This window comes from Pristiophorus japonicus, unplaced genomic scaffold (genome assembly GCF_044704955.1).
Source record: "Pristiophorus japonicus isolate sPriJap1 unplaced genomic scaffold, sPriJap1.hap1 HAP1_SCAFFOLD_370, whole genome shotgun sequence".
NCBI lineage: Eukaryota > Metazoa > Chordata > Chondrichthyes > Pristiophoridae > Pristiophorus > Pristiophorus japonicus.
The window spans coordinates 320,951-343,564 of NW_027253544.1; the positions used below are offsets into that span (position 1 = coordinate 320,951).

The window sequence follows — 22,614 nt, forward strand, 5'->3', positions numbered from 1 at the left end:
CCTCCACTCCATAGGAACTGATCCAGAGTCAATGGAATGTTGGAAAATGACTGTCAATGCATCCACTATTTGCAAGACCACCTCCTTAAGTACTCTGGGATGCAGTCCATCAGGCCCTGGGGATTTATCGGCCTTCAGTCCCATCAATTTCCCCAACACAATTTCCCGACTAATAAGGATTTCCCTCAGTTACTCCTCCTTACTAGACCCTCCGACCCCTTTTATATCCGGAAGGTTGTTTGTGTCCTCCTCAGTGAATACCGAACCAAAGTACTTGTTCAATTGGTCCGCCATTTCTTTGTTCCCCGTTATGACTTCCCCTGATTCTGACTGCAGGGGACCTACATTTGTCTTTACTAACCTTTTTCTCTTTACATATCTATAGAAACTTTTGCAATCCGTCTTAATGTTCCCTGCAAGCTTCTTCTCGTACTCCATTTTCCCTGCCCTAATCAAACCCTTTGTCCTCCTCTGCTGAGTTCTAAATTTCTCCCAGTCCCCGGGTTCGCTGCTATTTTTGGCCAATTTGTATGCCACTTCCTTGGCTTTAATGCTATCCCTGATTTCCCTTCATAGCCACGGTTGAGCCACCTTCCTTTTTTTATTTTTACGACAGACAGGAATGTACAATTGTTGTAGTTCATCCATGCGGTCTCTAAATGTCTGCCAGTGCCCATCCACAGTCAACCCCTTCAGTATCATTCGCCAATCTATCCTAGCCAATTCACGCCTCATACCTTCAAAGTTACCCTTCTTTAAGTTCTGGACCATGGTCTCTGAATTAACTGTTTCATTCTCCATCCCAATGCAGAATTCCACCATATTATGGTCACTCTTCCCCAAGGGGCCTCGCACAACGAGATTGCTAATTAATCCTCTCTTATTACACAACACCCAGTCTAAGATGGCCTCCCCCCTAGTTGGTTCCTTGACATATTGGTCTAAGAAACCATCCCTTATGCACTCCAGGAAATCCTCCTCTACCGTATTGCTTCCAGTTTGGTTAACCCAATCTATGTGCATATTTATGTCACCCATTATAACTGCTGCACCTTTATTGCATGCACCCCTAATTTCATGTTTAATGCCCTCCCGAACATTACTACTACTGTTTGGAGGTCTGTACACAACTCCCACTAACGTTTTTTGTCCTTTGGTATTCTGCAGCTCTACCCATATAGATTCCACATCATCCAAGCTAATGTCCTTCCGAACTATTGCCTTAATTTGCTCCTTAACCAGCAATGCTACCCCACCTCCTTTTCCTTTTATTCTATCTTTCCTGAATGTTGAATACCCCTGGATGTTGAGTTCCCAGCCCTGATCATCCTGGAGCCACGTCTCCGTAATCCCAATCACATCATATTTGTTAACATCTATTTGCACAGTTAATTCATCCACTTTATTGCGGATACTCCTTGCATTAAGACACAAAGCCTTCAGGCTTGTTCTTTTAACACCCTTTGTCCTTTTAGAATTTTGCTGTACAGTGGCCCTTTTTGTTCTTTGCCTTGGGTTTCTCTGCCCTCCACTTTTCCTCATCTCCTTTCTGTCTTTTGCTTTTGCCTCCTTTTTGTTTCCCTCTGTCTCCCTGCATTGGTTCCCATCCCCCTGCCATATCAGTTTAAATCCTCCCCAACAGCACGAGCAAACACTCCCCCTAGGACATTGGTTCCGGTCCTGCCCAGGTGCAGACCGTCCGGTTTGTACTGGTCCTACCTCCCCCAGAACCGGTTCCAATGCCCCAGGAATTTGAATCCCTCCCTGTTGCACCACTGCTCAGGCCACGTATTCATCTGCGCTATCCTGCGATTCCTACTCTGACTATCACGTGGCACTGGTAGCAATCCCGAGATTACTACTTTTGAGGTCCTACTTTTTAATTTAGCTCCTAGCTCCTTAAATTCGTTTCGTAGGACCTCATCCCTTTTTTTACCTATGTCGTTGGTACCAATGTGCACCACGACAACTGGCTGTTCTCCCTCCCTTTTTAGAATGTCCTGCACCCGCTCCGAGACATCCTTGACCCTTGCACCAGGGAGGCAACATACCATCCTGGAGTCTCGGTTGCGGCTGCAGAAACGCCTATCTATTCCCCTCACCATTGAATCCCCTATCACTATCGCTCTCCCACTCTTTTTCCTGCCCTCCTGTGCAGCAGAGCCAGCCATGGTGCCATGAACTTGGCTGCTGCTGCCCTCCCCTGATGAGTCATCCCCCTCAACAGTACCCAAAGCAGTGTATCTGTTTTGCAGGGGGATGACCACAGGGGACTCCTGCACTACCTTCCTTGCACTGCTCTTCCTGTTGGTCTTCCATTCCCTATCTGGCTGTGGACCCTTTCCCTGCGGCAAGACCAACTCGCTACACGTGATACTCATGTCATTCTCAGCATCGTGGATGCTCCAGAGTGAATCCACCCTCAGCTCCAACTCCGCAACGCGGACCGTCAGGAGCTTGAGGTGGACACACTTCCTGCAAATATAGTCGTCAGGGACACTGGTGTCGTCCCTGAGTTCCCACATGGTACAGGAGGAGCATAACACCCGACCGAGCTCTCCTGCCATGACTTAACCCTTAGATACACTTAAATTGGCAACAACAATGTTAAAAGTTACTCACTGATATAGAAGAGAAAAAAGAAAAACTACTCACCAATCACCAGCCATTCACTTACCCTCTTGGCTGTGACGTCACCTTTTGATTTCTTTCTACTTCTTTTTTGCCTTCTCCCTGTAGCTGCACAAGTCCCGCCTTTTATAGGCCTCTCCACGCACCTCCTCGACGCTGGGCCCCGGACTCCCTGCTGTGCCTTTTATAGGCCTCTCCACGCACCTCCTCGACGCTGGGCCCCGGACTCCCTGCTGTGCCTTTTATAGGCCTCTCCACGCACCTCCTCGACGCTGGGCCCCGGACTCCCTGCTGTGCCTTTTATAGGCCTCTCCACGCACCTCCTCGACGCTGGGCCCCGGACTCCCTGCTGTGCCTTTTATAGGCCTCTCCACGCACCTACTCGACGCTGGGCCCCAGACTCCCTGCTGTGCCTTTTATAGGCCTCTCCACGCACCTCCTCGACGCTGGGCCCCGGACTCCCTGCTGTGCCTTTTATAGGCCTCTCCACGCACCTCCTCGACGCTGGGCCCCGGACCCCCTGCTGTGCCTTTTATAGGCCTCTCCACGCACCTCCTCGACGCTGGACCCCGGACTCCCTGCTGTGCCTTTATTGTCCTCTCCACGCACCTCCTCGACGCTGGGCCCCGGACTCCCTGCTGTGCCTTTTATAGGCCTCTCCACGCACCTCCGACGCTGGGCCCCGGACTCCCTGCTGTGCCTTTTATAGGCCTCTCCACGCACCTCCGACGCTGCTCCCGAGTGCCGCCGACGCAGTCGATGATGGACAGGAGTCTAAAGCAAATAGCGGTGAAGAACGAAACCTCCTCAAGTACTGTAAATACGATTGATTCGGTGTTCGGCAGAGCGGCACATGGCAGGGCCTATCTGGCTGCGTTCACGAAACCTGTGGCTGCCCTAAGTCCGCCAGCGGGAATTTATCCGACTTCTCCGTGTTAGCGTTGTGGGGGAAATCATCGGCACCAGCAGTGCCGATTTAAGCAATATAGTTGCAAAGGCTGTCTGAGAGTGGGGCATCTCCAGCGCAAGTGTCCGCAGATGAGCAAGTGAGCTGCGACACACCATGTGGAGGATGAGAGTCAGACTAGCGCTGATCCGGATACACAACCCGAGATGCCAGAGGAGGAAGTGTATGGACTGTACTCTTTCATAACCAAGAGTAAACCAATGTTGATTAATGTGAAGTTTAATGGGATACCGGTATCGATGGAACTGGACACGGGGGCGAGTCAATCGATCATGAACGAGAGGGCATGTAATAAGCTGTGAGATACTAAGACTGTGAGGCCCAAGCTGAGCCCTGTTAACACCAAGCTGCACACGTACAAAGAACTGATAAAGGTGATTGGCAGTGCACAAATTAATGTGTCATATAATGGTGCGCTTCACGAGATACCGCTGTGGATTGTTCCAGGCAATGGCCCAACGCTGCTCGGCAGGAGCTGGTTGGAGAAAATCAGATGCGACTGGAACGACATAAAGGCGTTGTCATCGGAGGAAGATACATGTGATCAAGTATTGAGCTAGTTCCCCTCACTGTTTGAACCGGGTATCGGCAACTTCACAGGAGCCAAGGTGCAGATCCACCTGGACTCAGATGCAATACCTGTCCATCATAAAGCTCGGGCAGTGCCGTATCTGATGAGGGAGAAGGTCGAAATTGAACTGGACAGACTCCGGCGTGAAGGGATCATATCACCGGTCAAATTTAATGAATGGGCCAGCCCCATTGTTCCTGTGCTGAAAAGTGATGTCACAGTCAGAATCTGTGGAGACTACAAGGCTGCGATCAACAGGGTTTTGAAACAAGATCAGTACCCGTTACCAAAGGCTGATGACTTGTTTGCGATGCTAGCTGGAGGGAAGTTGTTCACAAAACTGGACTTGACGTCGGCCGGTATGATGCAGGAGTTGGTTGAGACACCGAAGAGACTTAGGTGCATTAACACGCACAAAGGACTGTTTATTTACCACAGGTGCCCGTTTGGAATTCACTCGGCTGCAGCAACATTCTAGAGGAATATGGAAAGTCTACTGAAGTCCGTTCCCAGAACCGTCGTGTTCCAAGATGACATCCTGATCACCAGTCGTGACTCCAAGGAACATCTGAACAACCTGGAAGAGGTTCTATTGCATTTGGATAGAGTGGTACTCAGACTGAAATGCTCGAAGTGCGTCTTCATGACACTGGAGGTCGAATTCCTCGGGAGGAAAATCGCTGTTGATGGCATCAGACCTACTGACGTGAAAACCAAGGCCATCAAGAATGTACCCAAGTCGCAGAATGTGATGGAGCTGCATTTGTTCCTGGGCCTACTCAACTACTTTGGTAACTTCCCACCTAAATTGAGCACAGTACTAGAACCACTGCACATGCTATTGAGAAAAGGCAATAACTGGGTGTGGGGCACATCGCAAGACAGAGCTTGTGAGAAAGCCACCAATCTGCTTTGCTCGAACAAGCTGCTGGTACATTATGACCCATGTAAGCATTTAGTTTTGGCCTGTGACGCATCGTCATATGGAATTGGTTGCGTACTCCAACAAGCCAATGAGTCGGGGATACTTCAACCTGTCGCATATGCATCCAAAAGTTTGTCCAAAGCAAAAAGAGCCTACGGCATGGTGGAAAAAGAAGCTTTAGCGTGTTGTACAGTGTTAAAAAGATGCATCAATACCTGTTTGGTCTGAGGTTCGAATTAGAGATCGATCACAAGCCGCCCATTTCGTTGTTTTCCGAGAGCAAAGATATCAATACCAATGCTTCATCCTGCATCCAAAGGTGGGCGCTGACATTATCTGCCTATGATTATATCATTCACCCCAGACCTGGCACAGAGAATTGTGCCGATGCTTTGAGCCGGTTGCCGTTGCCCACACCGGAGGTGGAAACGCCACAACCGGCGGATCTAATGTTAATCATGGATGCTTTTGAGAGTGAAGGAACCCCTGTCACGGCTCAACAAGTTAAGACCTGGAACAGCCATTTCCCAATTTTATTGGTGGTAAAGGGTTGCATCCTCAAAGGGGATTGGTCTGCCATACCTAAGCAAATGTGCGAGGAGGCCAAACCATACATTCATCGCAAGGACGAACTGTCTATTCAAGCAGATTACATATTGTGAGGCAATCGTGTTGTAATGCCCAAAAAAGGGAGAGAGAAGTTCGTGCGTGAGTTACACAGCACACATCCTGGTATAGTGATGATGAAGGCCATCGCCAGGTCCCACGTATAGTGGCCAGGAATTGATTCTGAGCTGGAAGCATGCATGCATCAGTGCAACATCTGCATGCTGCTCAGCAAAGCACCAGCGGAATCGCCGCTGAGTCTGTGGTCATGGCCATCCAAACCTTGGTCCAGGATCCATGTAGATCTTGTAGGTCCCTTTGGGCAAGATGTTTTTAGTGGTGTTGGACACTTATTCGAAGTGGATAGAATGCATAATCATGTCATCCAGCACGTCCACGGAAACCATAGAGGATCTCAATGTCATGTTCGCGACACGTGGTCTGCCTGACATAGTGGTGAGCAACAATGGGTCGTGTTTCACCAGTCAGGAGTTTCAGGAGTTTGTGAAACTTAACAGCATAAAACATGTAAGGTCAGCACCGTTCAAGCTTGTGTCCAACGGGCAAGCTGAACATGGAGTACAAATTATCAAGCAAAGCATGAGGAGAGTAACCTAAGGGTCACTGCAGACCCGCTTGTCCTGCATACTGCTGGTTACAGGACAAGACCCCACACACTCACAGGGGTCTCGCCTGCTGAACTCATGATGAAAAGAGGTCTTAAGACCAAGCTATCTCTGGTACACCTGGATTTAAATAATCATGTTGAATACAGAAGACAAAGTCAACAAGGTTACCACGATCGCGCAACTGTGTCACGCGAGATTTCTGTTAATGATCCTGTATATGTGTTGAACTATGGTCAAGGTCCCAAATGGATCGCTGGCACGCTCATGGCCAAGGAGGGCAACAGAGTATTTGTTATTAAGCTCAAGAATGGGCAAACTTGCAGGAACCACATGGATCAGACAAAGCTGAGGCACACAGACGAGCCAGAGCAGTCGGACGAAGAAACCATCGACGACCAACCAACCTACCAGCAGTCTTCAGTGGGTTCAAGGGTCATCAGTGAACCTGGGATTTCCATCACAGACATGTTCAATAAAAATGGACTTGCAATTCCTGACATGGCCACTGCCACCCCCAACAAGTCAGTCATCCAGCCATCAGCCACAACAGACCCCGCACACTCACCCAAGGCTGGAATTGAACTGAGACGGTCAACCTGGAAGCACAAAGCATCGGACCGTCTCAACCTGTGAAAGTCTGTGATAAGATCTCAGAGGTGGGTATTGTCATGTATGTACATTCTATTGTCACTATTGGAGGACACTGAGCAGCACGCTCATGGTGCTGCTCAGGTATAAAAGGCCAGCCATTTTGTGAGTCAGGCACTTTGGGCCTAAATAAAGCAGAGCCAAGGTTGGACCTTGCTTTGTTAAACAATACTCAGCTTGAACCTTTATTGCATACATAACAGGTCTGGAACTCACTGCCTGAAAGGGCGGGCGATGCAGAAACCCTCACCACATTTAAAAAGTACTTGGATGTACACTTGAAGTGCTGTAACCTACAGGGCTACGGACCTAGAGCTGGAAAGTGGGATTAGGCTGATAGCTCTTTGTCGGCCATCGCCAACACGATGGGCCGAATGGCCTCCTTCTGTGCTGTAAATTTTGATGATTCTATGGGGCTGAAATTCGCCCCTCTCCTGAAGGCCTGTTACCACCGTAAATCAGCGGCCCCACTGCGGAGTGGAGTGGCCGGGGACTTTTGCTGGAATGGCTGCTGCTAGCCCAATTGCTCTCCCGAGTTTTCCCGGCGGTGCCCCGATCCCACCCTTACCACCCCTCTGCTGCCGATCGGTGTTAAACACATCATCACCGTGCACACTGCCGATCCAACCCCCCGATAGCGACATTCCCCTGGGAAAATCTTCGGCCCACTCGGCGGTGCCAAAACAACCTTTTCCCGGTGGCCCGGTGAGGCTGTGGCCTTTTGCAGCGGCCGTGCAGCTTCCCTTAAAGGGGAGGACCCACTGCCGCTGCCGCCATGTTTTTCTTGTCGGCCGACTGCCAGGTCAGCCCGACAATTATACCGCGGGTTCGGCCGGGCCACCAACAGGCAGCATGGGGGCCGCTGGCCCGGTCGAGACCCTCCCTGGTGCCCCTGTGGACTGAAGTTGAAGGGGACAGTTGTGGTGACACGTGACATACCGATGGTAAAAAACGGGGTGCGTGCGGGGGGCATTGTGTACCCCTATGACTCTCTGATGCGCTCTTTTTCCTGTCACTTAACCAATTTCATATCCATGCAACCACGGGACGTTTGACAGATAGAGGGAGAGATGAGGCTATGGAGGGATTTGAAAATAAGGATTAGAATTTTGAAATCGGGGCCATGATTAACCAGAAGCCAATGTAGGTCAGTGAGCACAGGGGTGAGGGGGAGAGAGTGTGTGTGTGTGTGTGTGTGTGTGTGTGTGTGAGGGGGAGAGTGTGTGTGTGTGTGTGTGTGTGTGTGTGTGTGAGGGGGAGAGTGTGTGTGTGAGGGGGAGAGTGTGTGTGTGTGTGTGTGTGTGTGTGTGTGTGTGTGTGTGTGTGTGTGTGTGTGAGGGGGAGAGTGTGTGTGTGTGTGTGTGTGTGTGAGGGGGAGAGTGTGTGTGTGTGTGTGTGTGTGTGTGTGTGTGTGTGTGTGTGTGTGTGTGTGAGGGGGAGAGTGTGTGTGTGTGTGTGTGTGTGAGGGGGAGAGTGTGTGTGTGAGGGGGAGAGTGTGTGTGTGTGTGTGTGTGAGGGGGAGAGTGTGTGTGTGTGTGTGTGTGAGGGGGAGAGTGAGTGTGTGAGGGGGAGAGTGTGTGTGTGTGAGGGGGAGAGTGTGTGTGTGTGTGTGTGAGGGGGAGAGTGAGTGTGTGAGGGGGAGAGTGTGTGTGTGTGTGTGTGAGAGGGGGAGAGTGTGTGTGTGTGTGAGGGGGAGAGTGTGTGTGTGTGTGTGTGTGTGTGTGTGTGTGTGTGAGAGGGGGAGAGTGTGTGTGTGTGTGAGGGGGAGAGTGTGTGTGTGTGTGTGTGTGTGTGTGTGTGTGTGTGTGTGAGGGGGAGAGTGAGTGTGTGTGTGTGAGGGGGAGAGTGTGTGTGTGTGTGTGAGGGGGAGAGTGTGTGTGTGTGAGGGGGAGAGTGTGTGTGTGAGGGGGAGAGTGTGTGTGTGTGTGAGGGGGAGAGTGTGTGTGTGTGAGGGGGAGAGTGTGTGTGTGTGTGAGGGGGAGAGTGTGTGTGTGAGAGGGAGAGTGTGTGTGAGAGAGAGAGTGTGTGTATATGAGGGAGAGTGTGTGTGTGTGAGGGGGGTACTTGGTGCGAGTTAGGACACGGGCAGTCAAGTTTTGGATCACCTCTCGTTTACGTACAGTAGAATGTGGGAGGCCAGCCAGGAGTGCGTTGGAATAGTCAAGCCTAGAGGTAACAAAGGCATGGATGAGGGCTTCAGCAGCAGATAAGCTGAGGCAAGAGTGGAGATGGGTGATGTTACGGAGATGGAAATAGGCGGTGTTAGTTATGCTGTGGATATGTGGTCGAAAGCTCATTTCAGGGCCAAATATGACACCAAGGTTGCGAACAGTCTGTGATATGTCCTTACTATACAGTATAATTGCACACGAGGCCCATACTTGAGAGAAGGTCACTCTGTGACCAGTTACCTTTATTACCAAGCCTCAAGTGATGAAGGTGGGCGGATCTTCCCCTTTTATACCTGAAAGTCCAGGTTAGGAGCGTCTCCCGTAAGTTCACCCCCTTGTGGTCAATGTTCTCAAGGTGTACAACTTAGGTCAGCTTATACATGGGTTACAATGATAGTTGAATACATGACATCACCACCCCCTCACAGTCTTGTTGGGATCACAGATTAAGTCTCTCTGGTGGTTAACGCTCCCCTGTAGAGCACCTGAGTTGGGGCTCCGGTTGTTGGGCGCTGGCCTGAGTGTCTGCTGTTTGCGGTGCCTCAGGCCTGTCCGGACTGCCCACAGTGACTGGGCTCTCCTCCACTTGGTTCCGGTGTTCGGTCACCTGTGGTGGAGTAAACTCTACGTCATGTTCTTCCTCTGCTTCTTCTATGAGGTTGCTGAAGCTCCTTTTAGTTTGATGCACGTGTTTGCGGCAGATTTGTCCATTGGTAAGTTTAACTACCAAAACCCTAATCCCCTCTTGGGCAATCACAGTGCCTGCGAGCCATTTGGGCCCTGCACTGTAATCAAGGACAAAAACAGGGTCATTGACATCAATACATCGCGCCCTCACATTCCTGTCATGGTAGTCACATTGTAACTGACGCCTGCTCTCAACAATTTCTTTCATGGTGGGGTGTATAAGGGATAACCTGGTTTTGAGCGTCCTTTTCATTAGCAGCTCTGCGGGTGGAGCGAGTGTGGTCGGGATCTATTGGCCAACAGGAGGCATGACAAGCGGCTTTGTAGGGAACCCCCTTGGATTCTGAGCATCCCCTGTTTGATTATCTGCACTGCTCGTTCCGCCTGGCTGTTTGAGGCCGGCTTGAACAGTGCCGTTCTGACATGGTTAATTCCATTGCCTGCCATGAAGTCCTGGAATTCAGTGCTTGTGAAGCACGGGCCATTGTTGCTGACCAAGACATCCGGTAGACCATGGGCGGCGAACATTGCCCGTAGACTTTCTACCGTGGCAGAGGATGTGCTTGAATTTAAAATGGCACACTCAATCCATTTGAAGTAGGCGTCTACGACAACCAAAAACATTTTTCCCATGAAAGGACCTGCGTAGTCCACATGGATGCATGACCATGGCTTGGCGGGCCAGGACCAGGGGCTAAGGGGGGCTTCCCTGGGTGCATTGCCCAGCTGAGCACACCTGTTGCACTTGCGAACACAAAGTTCCAGGTCTGCATCGATTCCTGGCCACCAAACGTGTGACCTGGCAATTGCCTTCATCATGACAATGCCTGGGTGCTCATTGTGAAGTTCTCTGATAAACACCTCTCTGCCCTTCTGGGGCATGACTACTTGGTTTCCCCACAGTAGGCAATCAGCCTGAATCGAGAGTTCATCCTTGCGCCTATCAAACGGTTTAAATTCCTCAGGGCATGTCCCGTACGTGGCTGCCCAGTCCCCATTCAGGACACATTTCTTAACTAAGGACAATAGCGGGTCTTTATTTGTCCAGACTTTGATCTGACGGGCTGTCACAGGTGAGCCTTCGCTTTCGAAAGCTTCAACAGCCATGACCATCTCAGCATCATGCTCAGTTGTCCCCTCAGTGGTGGCTAGTGAGAGCCTGCTCAGTGCATCGGCGCAGTTTTCAGTGCCCGGTCTGTGCCGAATTGTGTAGTCATAGGTGGCTAACGTGAGTGCCCACCTCTGTATGCGGGCCGATGCATTCGCATTTATGGCCTTGTTGTCGACCAAAAGGGACATTGGTGGTTTGTGATCTGTCTTCAGCTCAAATTTGCTGCCAAACAGGTACTGGTGCATTTTTTTTTACTGCATATACACATGCTAGCGCTTCCTTTTCTACCATCCCGTAGCCTCTTTCTGCCTGGGACAGACTTCTGGAGGCATAAGCTACTGGCTGTAACTGCCCATTGGGCATTCACATGCTGCAACACACACCCGACTCCATAGGACGACGCATCGCACGTTAAAACAAGTTTCTTACACGGGTCATATAACGTTAACAGTTTGTTAGAGCACGCAATTTGTTGTGCTCCATCAAAAGCCCTTTCCTGGCTGTCCCCCCAGACCCAATCGCGACCTTTGCGGAGGAGCACATGTAGCGGCTCTAGCAGCGTGCTCAATTTGAGAAGAAAGTTACCAAAATAGTTCAGGAGCCCCAGGAACGAACGCAGCTCCGTCGTGTTAAGGGGTCTGGGTGCTCTCTGGAGTGCTTCTGTTTTGGACGCAGTAGGTCTGATCCCGTCTGCTGCTACCCTCCTCCCCAGGAATTCTACTTCTGGAGCTAAGAAGGCGCACTTCGCCTTTTTCAGTCACAGCCCTACCCGGTCCAGTCTGCGTAGCACCTCCTCCAGGTTGTGGAGGTGTTCTTCAGTATTGCGACCCGTGATGAGGATGTCGTCCTGAAAAACCACCGTCCCTGGAATCGACTTGAGGAGGCTTTCCATATTTCGCTGAAAGATCGCGGCGGCCGAATGAATCCCGAACGGACATCTGTTATACTCAAACAACCCCTTGTGTGTCGTGATGGTGGTCAGTTTCTTCAACTCACTCGCCAGCTCCTGGGTCATGTAAGCTGAGGTCAGATCCAATTTTGAAAAAAGTTTGCCACCGGATAGCGTCGCAAAGAGGTCCTCCGCTCTCGGTAGCGGGTATTAGTCTTGGAGTGACACCCGATTGATGGTGGCCTTGTAATCGCCACATATCCTGACCGACCCATCCGTCTTGAGCACCGGCACGATCGGGCTCGCCCAGTCACTGAATTCAACTGGTGAGATGATGCCTTCCCTCAGCAGGCGGTCCAATTCGCGTTCTATCTTTTCCCGCATCATGTACGGCACCGCTCTTGTGGTGTACTGGCCTGGCGTCCGGGTTTATGTGAATCACTACATTGGCCCCCATGAAAGTGTCGATTCCGGGTTGAAATAATGAGTCAAATTTGTCCAGGACCTGTGAGCATGATACTCGCTCCACAGAAGATATTGCATTGACATCGCCCCATTTCAAGTTCATGACAGCAAGCCAACTCCTCCCCAGTAGTGCGGGACCGTCCCCCGGGACAATCCAGAATGGCAACCTGTTCTCCAAATCTTTGTGGGTCACGACTACCGTGGCGCTGCCTAGCACAGGAATGATCTCCTTTGTATATGTCCGTAGCTGTGCGTCAATCGGCAATAATTTTGGCCTCCTGCCCTTGGACACCCACAACCTTTCGAACTGTTTGATACCCCGTGTCTAGCTCCATTAATACTGGGATGCCATTGAGGAGCACTTTCATCATTATCGGTGGCGTCCTGGTATATGAACTGTATATGTGCTCCACATGAACTCGCTGAACTTCAGCTTCCAGCGATTTACCCCAGTATTCATTTGGCCTCGTAGGGCTTACATTGGGCCCGTCCTCCTCGTACATCAACCTGGCTGCAGGCTTCCTGCACATATGCGCCAAGTGACCGCTGACGTTGCAGTTTCTGCAGGTATATTGCTGATACCTGCAAGCTCTGGCTGGGTGTTTGCCTCCACACCTCCAACATGAGCTGGAGGCCCCGTTGTTGAAAACAAAAGGTCCATTACCAGTCGATCGTCTCTGACTGTCTCTGCAACTGTCCTTAAGCGCACCATTAACAGGTGTTGATGGCCCCATTACTGGCCGCATTGTCCATTGCGATGGCATGAATTGCCGTTAACTAGCCATTGTCTCTGTTGAATGCCCCCTTTGGGTTCGACTACATGCTCGGGCATGTCCGATTGCTCCTGTCTGCCTGGAGAACTGTGTGCCGCGTTAACAATGTTGATTCCCTGGTCGTTTGCCGCATTTGAGCCAAGATTTTTGTCATACATCATTCCTGTCTTTTCCTCCCCTGAGATAAATGTCTGGGCTATCAGAGCTGCCGCTTCCAAGGTCAAGTCTTTGGTCTCAATCAGTTTCCTGAAAACCCCAGCGTGCCCGATGCCCTCAATAAAAAAGTCTCGCAGCATCTCCGCTCTGCATGCATCTGGGAACTTACATAGGCTCGCCAGTCGCCGGAGGTCTGCCACGAAGTCTGGAACGCTTTGCCATTCTCGCCGCCGGTGCATGTAAAACCGGTGTCTCGCCATGTGCATGCTGCTTGCCGGTTTAAGGTGTTCCCCGATTAAGTTACTGAGCTCTTCGAACGTCTTGTCCGCCGGCTTCTCTGGCGCTAGAACGTCCTTCATCAGGGAGTACGTTCTGGATCCACAAACCGTCAGGAGGTGAGCCCTGCGTTTGTCGACCGAATCCTGTCCCAACCATTCTTTAGTGACAAAACTTTGCTGTAGTCTCTCAATAAAGTCGTCCCAATCATCACCAACACAGTACCTCTCTTCTGTGCTGCTAGTGGCCATGCTCGCGTGGTTTACATCCCAGTTTCTCGTCGCCAATGATATATCTTTACTCTACAGTATAAATGCACATAATTGAGAGAAGGTCATTCTGTGACCAGTTACCTTTATTACCAAGACCTCAAGTGATGAAGGTGGGTGGAGCTTCCCCTTTTATACCTGAAAGTCCAGGTTAGGAGTGTCTCCCACAAGTTCACTCCTTTGTGGTCAATGTTCTCAAGGTGTACAACTTGGGTCAGCTTATATATGGGTTACAATGATAGTTGAATACATGACAGTCTGGTTCAGCCTCAGACAGGAATTGTGGAGAGGAATGGAGGGGGGAAGAGGAGGGGGAGTGCGGGAGGGGGGAGAGGGATGGGGAAGGGGAGGGAGAGAGGGGGAAGGGAGAGGGGGAGGGAGGGGGAGAGGGGTCAGGAAGGGGGTGAGAGGAGGGAGGGAGAGGAGGGGGAGAGGAGAGGGGGGAACGGAATTTGTGGCGGGGACCGAAAACAATATTCAATTGGATAAAATTTCTGCTCATCCAGAGCTGGATGTGGGACAAGCAGTCTGACAATTTAGAGACCGAGGAGGGCTCGAGCGAAGTGGTAGTGAGGTACAACGTCTGGGTAATGTTGCTAAGGAGTAACATGTAGATGTGAGAAAGGAGGGGGCCAAGGATCCAGCTTTGGGGGAGGTTTGAGAAGAGAAGCCATTGATGCAGATAAGTGGAAGCACTGAGCTGGAGGAGAGATGTTGGACGATGATTGTGTGGGTCGACTGTGTCAAAGGCTGCATAGAGGCCGAGGAGGGAGAATGCAGCATGGACACAGTCACACAGAATGCTGGTGATGACTTTGGCTCGGGCCATTTTGGTGATAAACATGGACGTTGCATTGGGTCTGTCAGCGGCTGGCCTGGAGATCGAGGAGGTGGAGGGTGTCACAGAGAGGAAAAGCACAGATGTGCTTATATCTCGAGTCTGGCACCCACTCTGACTCTGCCCAGCTACTACACTTTCACACCTACTTGGCCATACCTGAGGAGACCCGTCTTTTCTGTCTCCACTCACGAAGCAGTCTGTGACAGAGTTATGCCACGTGCTGAAGCCAGGAATCCAGAGTGGGCCGAGCACAGGGACAGACATGGCCATTGTGGGTGAACATCACAACATTGAGCTTTTGTTCAGATCCTTTCAAGCCACCACTGGAGACATTTGTAACATTAGTATTACTTCAGTCCGCTGATGCCGCAAGCAGGCCCTGGGAGCCGAGGTTTGCAGGGGAAACACCTTCGTCACTTTGTCCATTGAAAGGAGGCAACAGCTCGAGTGGGCACAGCACTTTTACCTGTTGCAGCTTCTGTAAAGTGCAGAGTCTCATCGATGGCACATACACAGCCAACAAGACCCATAATGACTATCCCAAGGTGGGCATCTATAGCAAAGGCTTCTATCCATCATTGTACAGGGTGTGTCAGACCACAAGTACAGGATCATTCAGGGGAATGTGCACCAGTCCAGCCTGGAGTGACAGCCTGGATTATGGGCTCAAGTCCCTGGAGTGGGGCTTGAACCCACCATCTTCTGACCCCGAGGTGAGAGTGCTACCCACTGAGCCACACCTGACTCCCGTGGTGTACAGTGTAGAGCACTGACAGAGTGTGTGGCTTATCACCACATGTGTGCTGCATGGTTTGCTGCAGGTTGCTGAGTGGGATACAGTCGAAGAGTATTTGACCACACTGGTTTCACTGTGATTATCAGTCATACATGTGGCAGCTATAATAAACTCACACAGGTTCTTATATTTCAGCTGCAACCCAGACTAATAAACAGGCAGCCGCAACCTCGACTGTGGTGAGTACTGAGCAACAGCTTTTATACCGATATCCTGCTGTTAAATACACCTCATCACTTCCTCTCCAGCCCTGGACGTTATAGTGTGTTTCTTTTACTTATGACCAATGTTCTTCTGAAGGAGCTGACTCTTGCTGGGAAACAGTTTACAAATGGCAACAGCCCCTCCCGATATCACACCAAGCAACTGTTTATCATGTGTAGCTTGGACAGTACCAGTAACCATGGCAGTGAGTGAGGGAACATAGGAACAGGAGCAGGCCATTCAGCCCCTCGAACTGTTCCGCCATTCAATTAGACCAGGGCTGATCTGTATCTCAACTCCAGCTACCCGCCTTGGTTCCGTAACCCTTAATACCCTTGCCCAACGAAAATCTATCAATCTCAGTTTTGAAATGTTTAATTGACCCCCCCAGCCTCAGCTTTTTTGGGTAAGTTCCAGATTCCCACTGCCCTCTGTGTGAAGAAGTGTTTCCTGATTTCACCCTGAACGGCCGAGCTCTAATGTTAAGGTCATGTCCGGACTCCACCATCCAGAGGAAATAGTTTCCCACAGTACCTTCCCTATCAATTCCTCGGATCATCTTAAACACCTGAATTCCATCACCCCTTAATCTTCTATACTCGGGTATACAAGCCTGGTCAGTGCAACCTGTCCTCATAATCTAACCCTTTTAGTCCCCGAATCATTCTGGTGAATCTCCACTGCACCCCCTCCGAGGCCAATATCCTTCCTGGGCTGCGGTGCCTAGAACTGAACGCAGTGCCCCTGATGTGTTGTAACCAGAGTTTTATCCAAGTGTAGAATAACTTCCGCCCTTTGTATTCCAGCTCCCCTGAGATAAAGGCCAACATTCCATCAGCCTTTGTAATTATTGTTTGTACCAGTCCCCTGGGTTTTATGATTTCTGTGCATGGACCCTTAAATCTCTCGCTCCTCCACAGTTCCTAGCTTCTCGCCATTTAAAGATATCTCAGGTGGAGCTCGGGTGGAGCTGAGTAACACGTGGTGCATCCCTTTAAAGCCATAAGGTCGAATTGCCATACCTTGTTCACGGAAACAGAAATTCATCAGTGTGATCGTGTGACTCTGAACAAGCATTGAATTCGTTGTCATTTATAAAAACTAATATTGAATTTCCTGCTGTAGCAAAGCCTGTCATCTGGGTCACTAGGCGACTCTGATAATGTCACTGACCAGCTCCAGCCGTTCGAAAGTGGAAGCTTTTTCAATGCCTGGGTCCATATAAACAACATCTACAGACTCTCCCTTATCGAGCACCTTAGCTACCACCTCAAAAAATTCAACTAAGTTTGTTAGACATGAGTTCTGCTTTACAAATCCATGCTGGCTCTCTCTGACCAGCTCATATTGTCCAAGTGCTCAGCGACCCTCCCTAATAATAGGCCCAGCCTGATCCTGAACTCACGTGACTTTCACAGGTTGGGGTCTAGTTTGACTCCCGGGCCGGGGACTAGTGGTCAGATGACCGACTGAGGGAGTGATGGTCAGGTGACTGACTGAGGGAGTGATGGTCAGGTGACTGACTGGGGGAGTGATGGTCAGGTGACTGACTGGGGGAGTGATGGTCAGGTGACCGACTGGGGGAGTGATGGTCAGGTGACTGACTGGGGGAGTGATGGTCATGTGACTGACTGGGGGAGCGATGGTCAGGTGACTGACTGGGGGAGTGATGGTCAGCTGACTGACTGGGGGAGTGATGGTCAGGTGACCGACTGGGGGAGTGATGGTCAGGTGACTGACTGGGGGAGTGATGGTCAGGTGACTGACTGGGGGAGCGATGGTCAGGTGACTGACTGGGGGAGTGATGGTCAGCTGACTGACTGGGGGAGCGATGGTCAGGTGACTGACTGGGGGAGTGATGGTCACGTGACCGACTAAGGGAGTGATGGTCAGGTGACTGACTGGGGGAGTGATGGTCAGGTGACTGACTGGGGGAGCGATGGTCAGGTGACTGTTCCAGTGGTGCCGAGCTCCCCCTCCTCCCTGCGATTGTGAGCCACCGGCCTCATTTAAATCTGTCGTTCCATGGCCCGTGGGTCGGGTCGGGTCGGTGTGAGCACAGCCCAGGCTCCTGCCCGCTCCCACCCGAAATGGCAATCGGGGTCCCAATGACATTGTGACTATTACTGCGGTGGGAATACTCTGAGCCCGCTGGGTGTGACTGGACCCTGGGTGATGGTGGGTCAGGATGTCAGTAGGGAGAGAAGGGATAACGTAAGGTGCTCCTGTCCCTGAGTGAGGGCGAAGCCTCCGGCTTCAGCCTGTCCCAATCCCTCTGCTCCCAGGCACAATCATTTCCAAGCAGCTCCCCTCCAAAGGCTCTCGGGGTTGTGTCTGTGGGCCCTCCTGTCCCGGCCTCCTCTCTCCTGTTAAGTCACACCTTATTGTGCAGGCAGAGGGACGGTGAGCTGCTGGAAGGGTCAGGAGCAGGTGCCGCAGATTATCGGTGTGTGTGGGCACCCGACACGAGGCTGGGATTTGTTCAAAGGGATTGTCTCTGTGAAACCCTTTGTGTGTTTCCCAATCTACTAGTTTCCCACTAACCTTGGCCACCAATGCGTATAAGGTGGCCAAGGTTAGTGGGAAACTAGAAGATTGGGAAAATATTAAACGACAGCAAAGAATAACGAAGAAAGCAATAAAGAAAGGAAAGATAGATTACGAAGGTAAACTTGCGCAAAACATAAAAACAGATAGTAAAAGCTTTTACCGATATATAAAACGGAAAAGAGTGACTAAAGTAAATGTTGGTCCCTTAGAAGATGAAAAGGGGGATTTAATAATGGGAAATGTGGAAATAGCTGAGACCTTAAACAATTATTTTGTTTCGGTCTTCACAGTGGAAGACACAAAAACTATGCCAAAAATTGCTGGTCACGGGAATGTGGGAAGGGAGGACCTTGAGACAATCACTAACACTAGGGGGGTAGTGCTGGACAGGCTAATGGGACTCAAGGTAGACAAGTCCCCTGGTCCTGATGAAATGCATCCCAGGGTATTAAAAGAGATGTCGGAAGTTATAGCAGATGCATTCGTTATAATCTACCAAAATTCTCTGGACTCTGGGGAGGTACCAGCGGATTGGAAAACAGCTAATGTAACGCCTCTTATTAAAAAAGGGGGCAGACAAAAGGCAGGAAACTATAGGCCGATTAGTTTAACATCTGTAGTGGGAAAAATGCTTGAAACTATCATTAAGGAAGAAATAGCGGGACATCTAGATAGGAATAGTGCAATCAAGCAGACACAGCATGGATTCATGAAGGGGAAATCATGTTTAACTAATTTACTGGAATTCTTTGAGGATATAACGAGCATGGTGGATAGAGGTGTACCGATGGTTGTGGTATATTTAGATTTCCAAAAGGCATTCGATAAGGTGCCACACAAAAGGTGACTGCAGAAGATAAAGGTACGCGGAGTCAGAGGAAATGTATTAGCATGGAGATAGAACTGGCTCGATCTGGCTCAGCCATGATCTTGTTGAATGGCGGAGCAGGCTCGAGGGGCTAGATGGCCTACTCCTGTTCCTAATTCTTATGTTCTTATGTTCTTATGTGTGTGCGTGTGTGTGGGGAATGTGTGTGTGTGGGGGGAGTGTGTGTGTGTATGTGTGGGGGGGGGAGTGTGCGTGTGTGTGTGGGTGGGGAGTGTGTGTGTGGGTGGGGAAGGTGAGTGTGTGTGTGTGTGTGTGTGTGGGGAGTGTGTGTGTGTGTGTGTGTGGGTGGGGAGGGTGTTTGTGTGTGTGTGTGTGGGTGGGGAGTGTGTGTGTGGGTGGGGAAGGTGAGTGTGTGTGTGTGTGTGTGTGTGGGGAGTGTGTGTGTGTGTGTGTGTGGGTGGGGAGGGTGTTTGTGTGTGTGTGTGGGTGGGGTGTGTGTGTGTGTGTGGGTGGGGAGGGTGTTTGTGTGTGTGTGGGTGGGGAGTGTGTGTGTGTGTCGGTGGGGAGTGTGTGTGGGGAGTGTGTGTGTGTGTGGGTGGGGAGTGTGTGTGGGTAGTGAGTGTGTGTGAGGGTGGTGAGTGTGTGTGAGGGTGGTGAGTGTGTGTGAGGGTGGGGAGTGTGTGTGTGGGTGGGTGGGGAGTGTATGTGTATGTGTTTGTGGAGAGTGTTTGTGTGTGTGTGTGGGGGGAGTGTGTGTGTGTGTGTGGCTCAGTGCCAGTGACAGACAGCAGCCAGAGTCTGTGCGTGTTGCAGTGAGGCCTCGGACAGGAAGCTTTAAAAGAGCAGGAACCGGTCTGAGTGCTTTGTCACAGTGCAATTATGAGGATATGTTGCATGAACTTGGCTTGTATTGTCTGGGGTTTCGAAGGTTGGGGGATGATTTAATCAAGGGTTTAAAGTGAGAAAGGGACTTGCTATAAATTTGACTTGTGGGGCTGGAGGAACAGGAAGGTCCCTCCACCCTCTCTCCGCCAGTAATCCCCCTCCCCTCGTCCCTCCGCCAGTAATCCCCCTCCCTCTCTCCGCGAGTCATCCCCCTCCCTCCCTCCTTCCCTCCACCAGTAATCCCCCTCTCTCCCTCCCTCCGCCAATAATCCCCCTCCCTCCGCCAGTAATCTCCCTCCCTCCCTCCGCCAGTAATCCCCCTCCCCCTCCTTCTGCCAGTAATCCCCCTCTCTCCCTCCCTCCGCCAGTAATCCCCCTCCCTCCCTCCCTCCGCCAGTAATCCCCCTCCCTCCCTCCCTCCGCCAGTAATCTCCCTCCCCGCTCCCTCCCTCCGCCAGTAATCTCCCTACCTCCCTCCCTCCCTCCGTAAACCCCCTCCCTCCCTCTCTCCACCAGTAATCCCCCTCCCTCCCTTCCTCCTGCCAGTATTCTCCCTCCCTCTGCCAATAAACCCCCTCCCTCCCTCCCTCTGCCAGTAATCCCCCTCCCCCCCTACCTCCGGCAGTAATCCCCCTCCCTCCCTCTGCCAGTAAACCCCCTCCCTCTCTCCCTCTGCCAGTAATCCCCCTCCCCTCCATCCCTCCGCAAGTAATCTCCCTCCCTCCCTCTGCCAGTAATCTCCCTCCCTCCGCCAGTAATCCCCCTCCCTCCCTCCCTCCGCCAGTAATTTCCCTCCCCCCCGCACCGCCAATAATCCCCCTCCCCCATTCCGCCAGTAATCTCCCTCCCTCCCTCTGCCAGTAATCTCCCTCCCTCCGCCAGTAATCCCCCTCCCTCCCTCCCTCTGCCAGTAATCCCCCTCCCCCGCTCCGGCAGTAATCCCCCTCCCCTCCTCCCTCCCTCTTCCAGTAATCCCACTCCCTTCCTCCCTCCTGCCAGTAATCCCCCTCCCTCCCTCCCTCCCTCTGCCAGTAATCCCCCTCCCTCCCTCCCTCCGCCAGTAATCCCGCTCCCTCCCTCCCTCCCTCTTCCAGTAATCCCCCTCCCTCCCCTCCCTCTGTCAGTATTCCCCCTCTCTCCCTCCGCCAGTAATCCCCCTCCCCTCTTCCTCCCTCCGCCAGTAATCCCGCTCCCTCCCTCACTCCCTCCTGCCAGTAATCACCCTCCCTCCATCCCTCCGCCAGTAATCCCCCTCCCCCTCCCTCCCTCCGCCAGTAATCACCCTCCCCCTCCCTCCGCCAATAATCCCCCTCCCCCTCCCTCCGCCAGTAATCTCCCTCCCTCCCTCCCTCTCTCCGCCAATAATCCCCCCCCTCCCTCCCTCTGCCAATAATCCCTCTCCTTCCCTCCACCAATAATCCCCCTCCCTCCCTCCACCAGTAATCCCGCTCCCTCCCTCTCTCCCTCCGCCAGTAATCCCCCTCCCTCCCTCTGCCAGTATTCCCCCTCCCTCCCTCTGCCAGTAATCCCCCTCCCACCCTCCCTCCCTCCGCCACTAATCCCGCTCCCTCCCTTGCACCGCCAGTAATCTCACTCCCTCCCTCCCTCCGCCAGTAATCCCACTCCCTCCCTCCCTCCCTCCTGTCAGTAATCACCCTCCCTCCATCCCTCCGCCAGTAATCCCGCTCCCCCCTCCCTCCCTCCGCCAGTAATCCCCCTCCCCCCTCCCTCCCTCCGCCAGTAATCCCCCTCCCCCTCCCTCCGCCAATAATCTCCCTCCCCCTCCCTCCCTCCGCCAGTAATCCCCCTGCCTACCTCCCTCCACCAGTAATCCCCCTCCCCCTCCCTCCGCCAGTAATCCCTCTCCCTCCTTCCGCCAGTAATCTCCCTCCCTCCCTCCGCCAGTAATCTCCCTCCCTCCCTCCCTCCGCCAGTGATTCCCCTCCCTCCCTCCACCAATAATCCCCCTCCCCCTCCCTCCGCCAGTAATCCCCCTGCCTACCTCCCTCCACCAGTAATCCCCCTCCCCCTCCCTCCGCCAGTAATCCCTCTCCCTCCTTCCGCCAGTAATCTCCCTCCCTCCCTCCCTCCGCCAATAATCTCCCTCCCTCACTCCCTCCGCCAGTGATTCCCCTCCCTCCCTCCACCAATAATCCCCCTCCCCCCTCCCTCCCTCCGCCAGTAATCCCCCTTCCTCCATCCCTCCACCAGTAATCCTTCTCCCTCCCTCCCTCCGCCAATAATCCCCCTCCCTCCCTCCCTCCCGCCAGTAATCCCCCTCCCCCCCTTTCCCCCCCCCCACCCTCCGCCAGTAATCCCCCTCCCGCCAGCAATCCCCCTCCCGCCAGTAATCCCCCTCCCGCCAGTAATCCCCCCCCCCCCCTCCCCTCCCTCCCGCCAGTAATCCCCTCCCCCCCTCCCGCCTGCCAGCTCACCCTCCCGCCGTGTTTGGGCAGGACAGCGACGGGGCCTGTGCAGAGCAGGCCTGAGAGTTAGAATCTCCCGGGCCTCACGGTGTGAATGGCCTGATGGTCTGCCGTACGTCCCAGCCCCCAGTTCTCACTACTCCCGCCTCGAGTTAATGTCGAGGGTCAGACGTGAGCAAAGGCCACTGAGACCAGGTACCAGAGGCCCCAGGAACGTTACTGAGGGCCAGTGCCTTTAGCAGGACACTGACGGAACCTCAGCTTATGTATAAATGAGAGGGGATCCCGGCTCTGCCTCTGATGTGGGTT

At 52.3% G+C, this 22,614-nt stretch overlaps 1 protein-coding gene across 3 annotated transcripts in view; it reads left to right on the plus strand.

Annotated features, from left to right (window-relative positions):
• The window catches only part of LOC139250427 (uncharacterized), a 95,057-nt gene that overhangs the window by 69,471 nt on the left and 2,972 nt on the right, over positions 1–22,614 (plus strand). For all 3 annotated transcript variants that reach the window (XM_070872822.1, XM_070872824.1, XM_070872823.1), the window contains exon 7: positions 15,547–15,590. In XM_070872822.1, the coding sequence (XP_070728923.1) occupies positions 15,547–15,590 (44 nt within the window). The remainder of the gene's footprint in view (positions 1–15,546; positions 15,591–22,614) is intronic.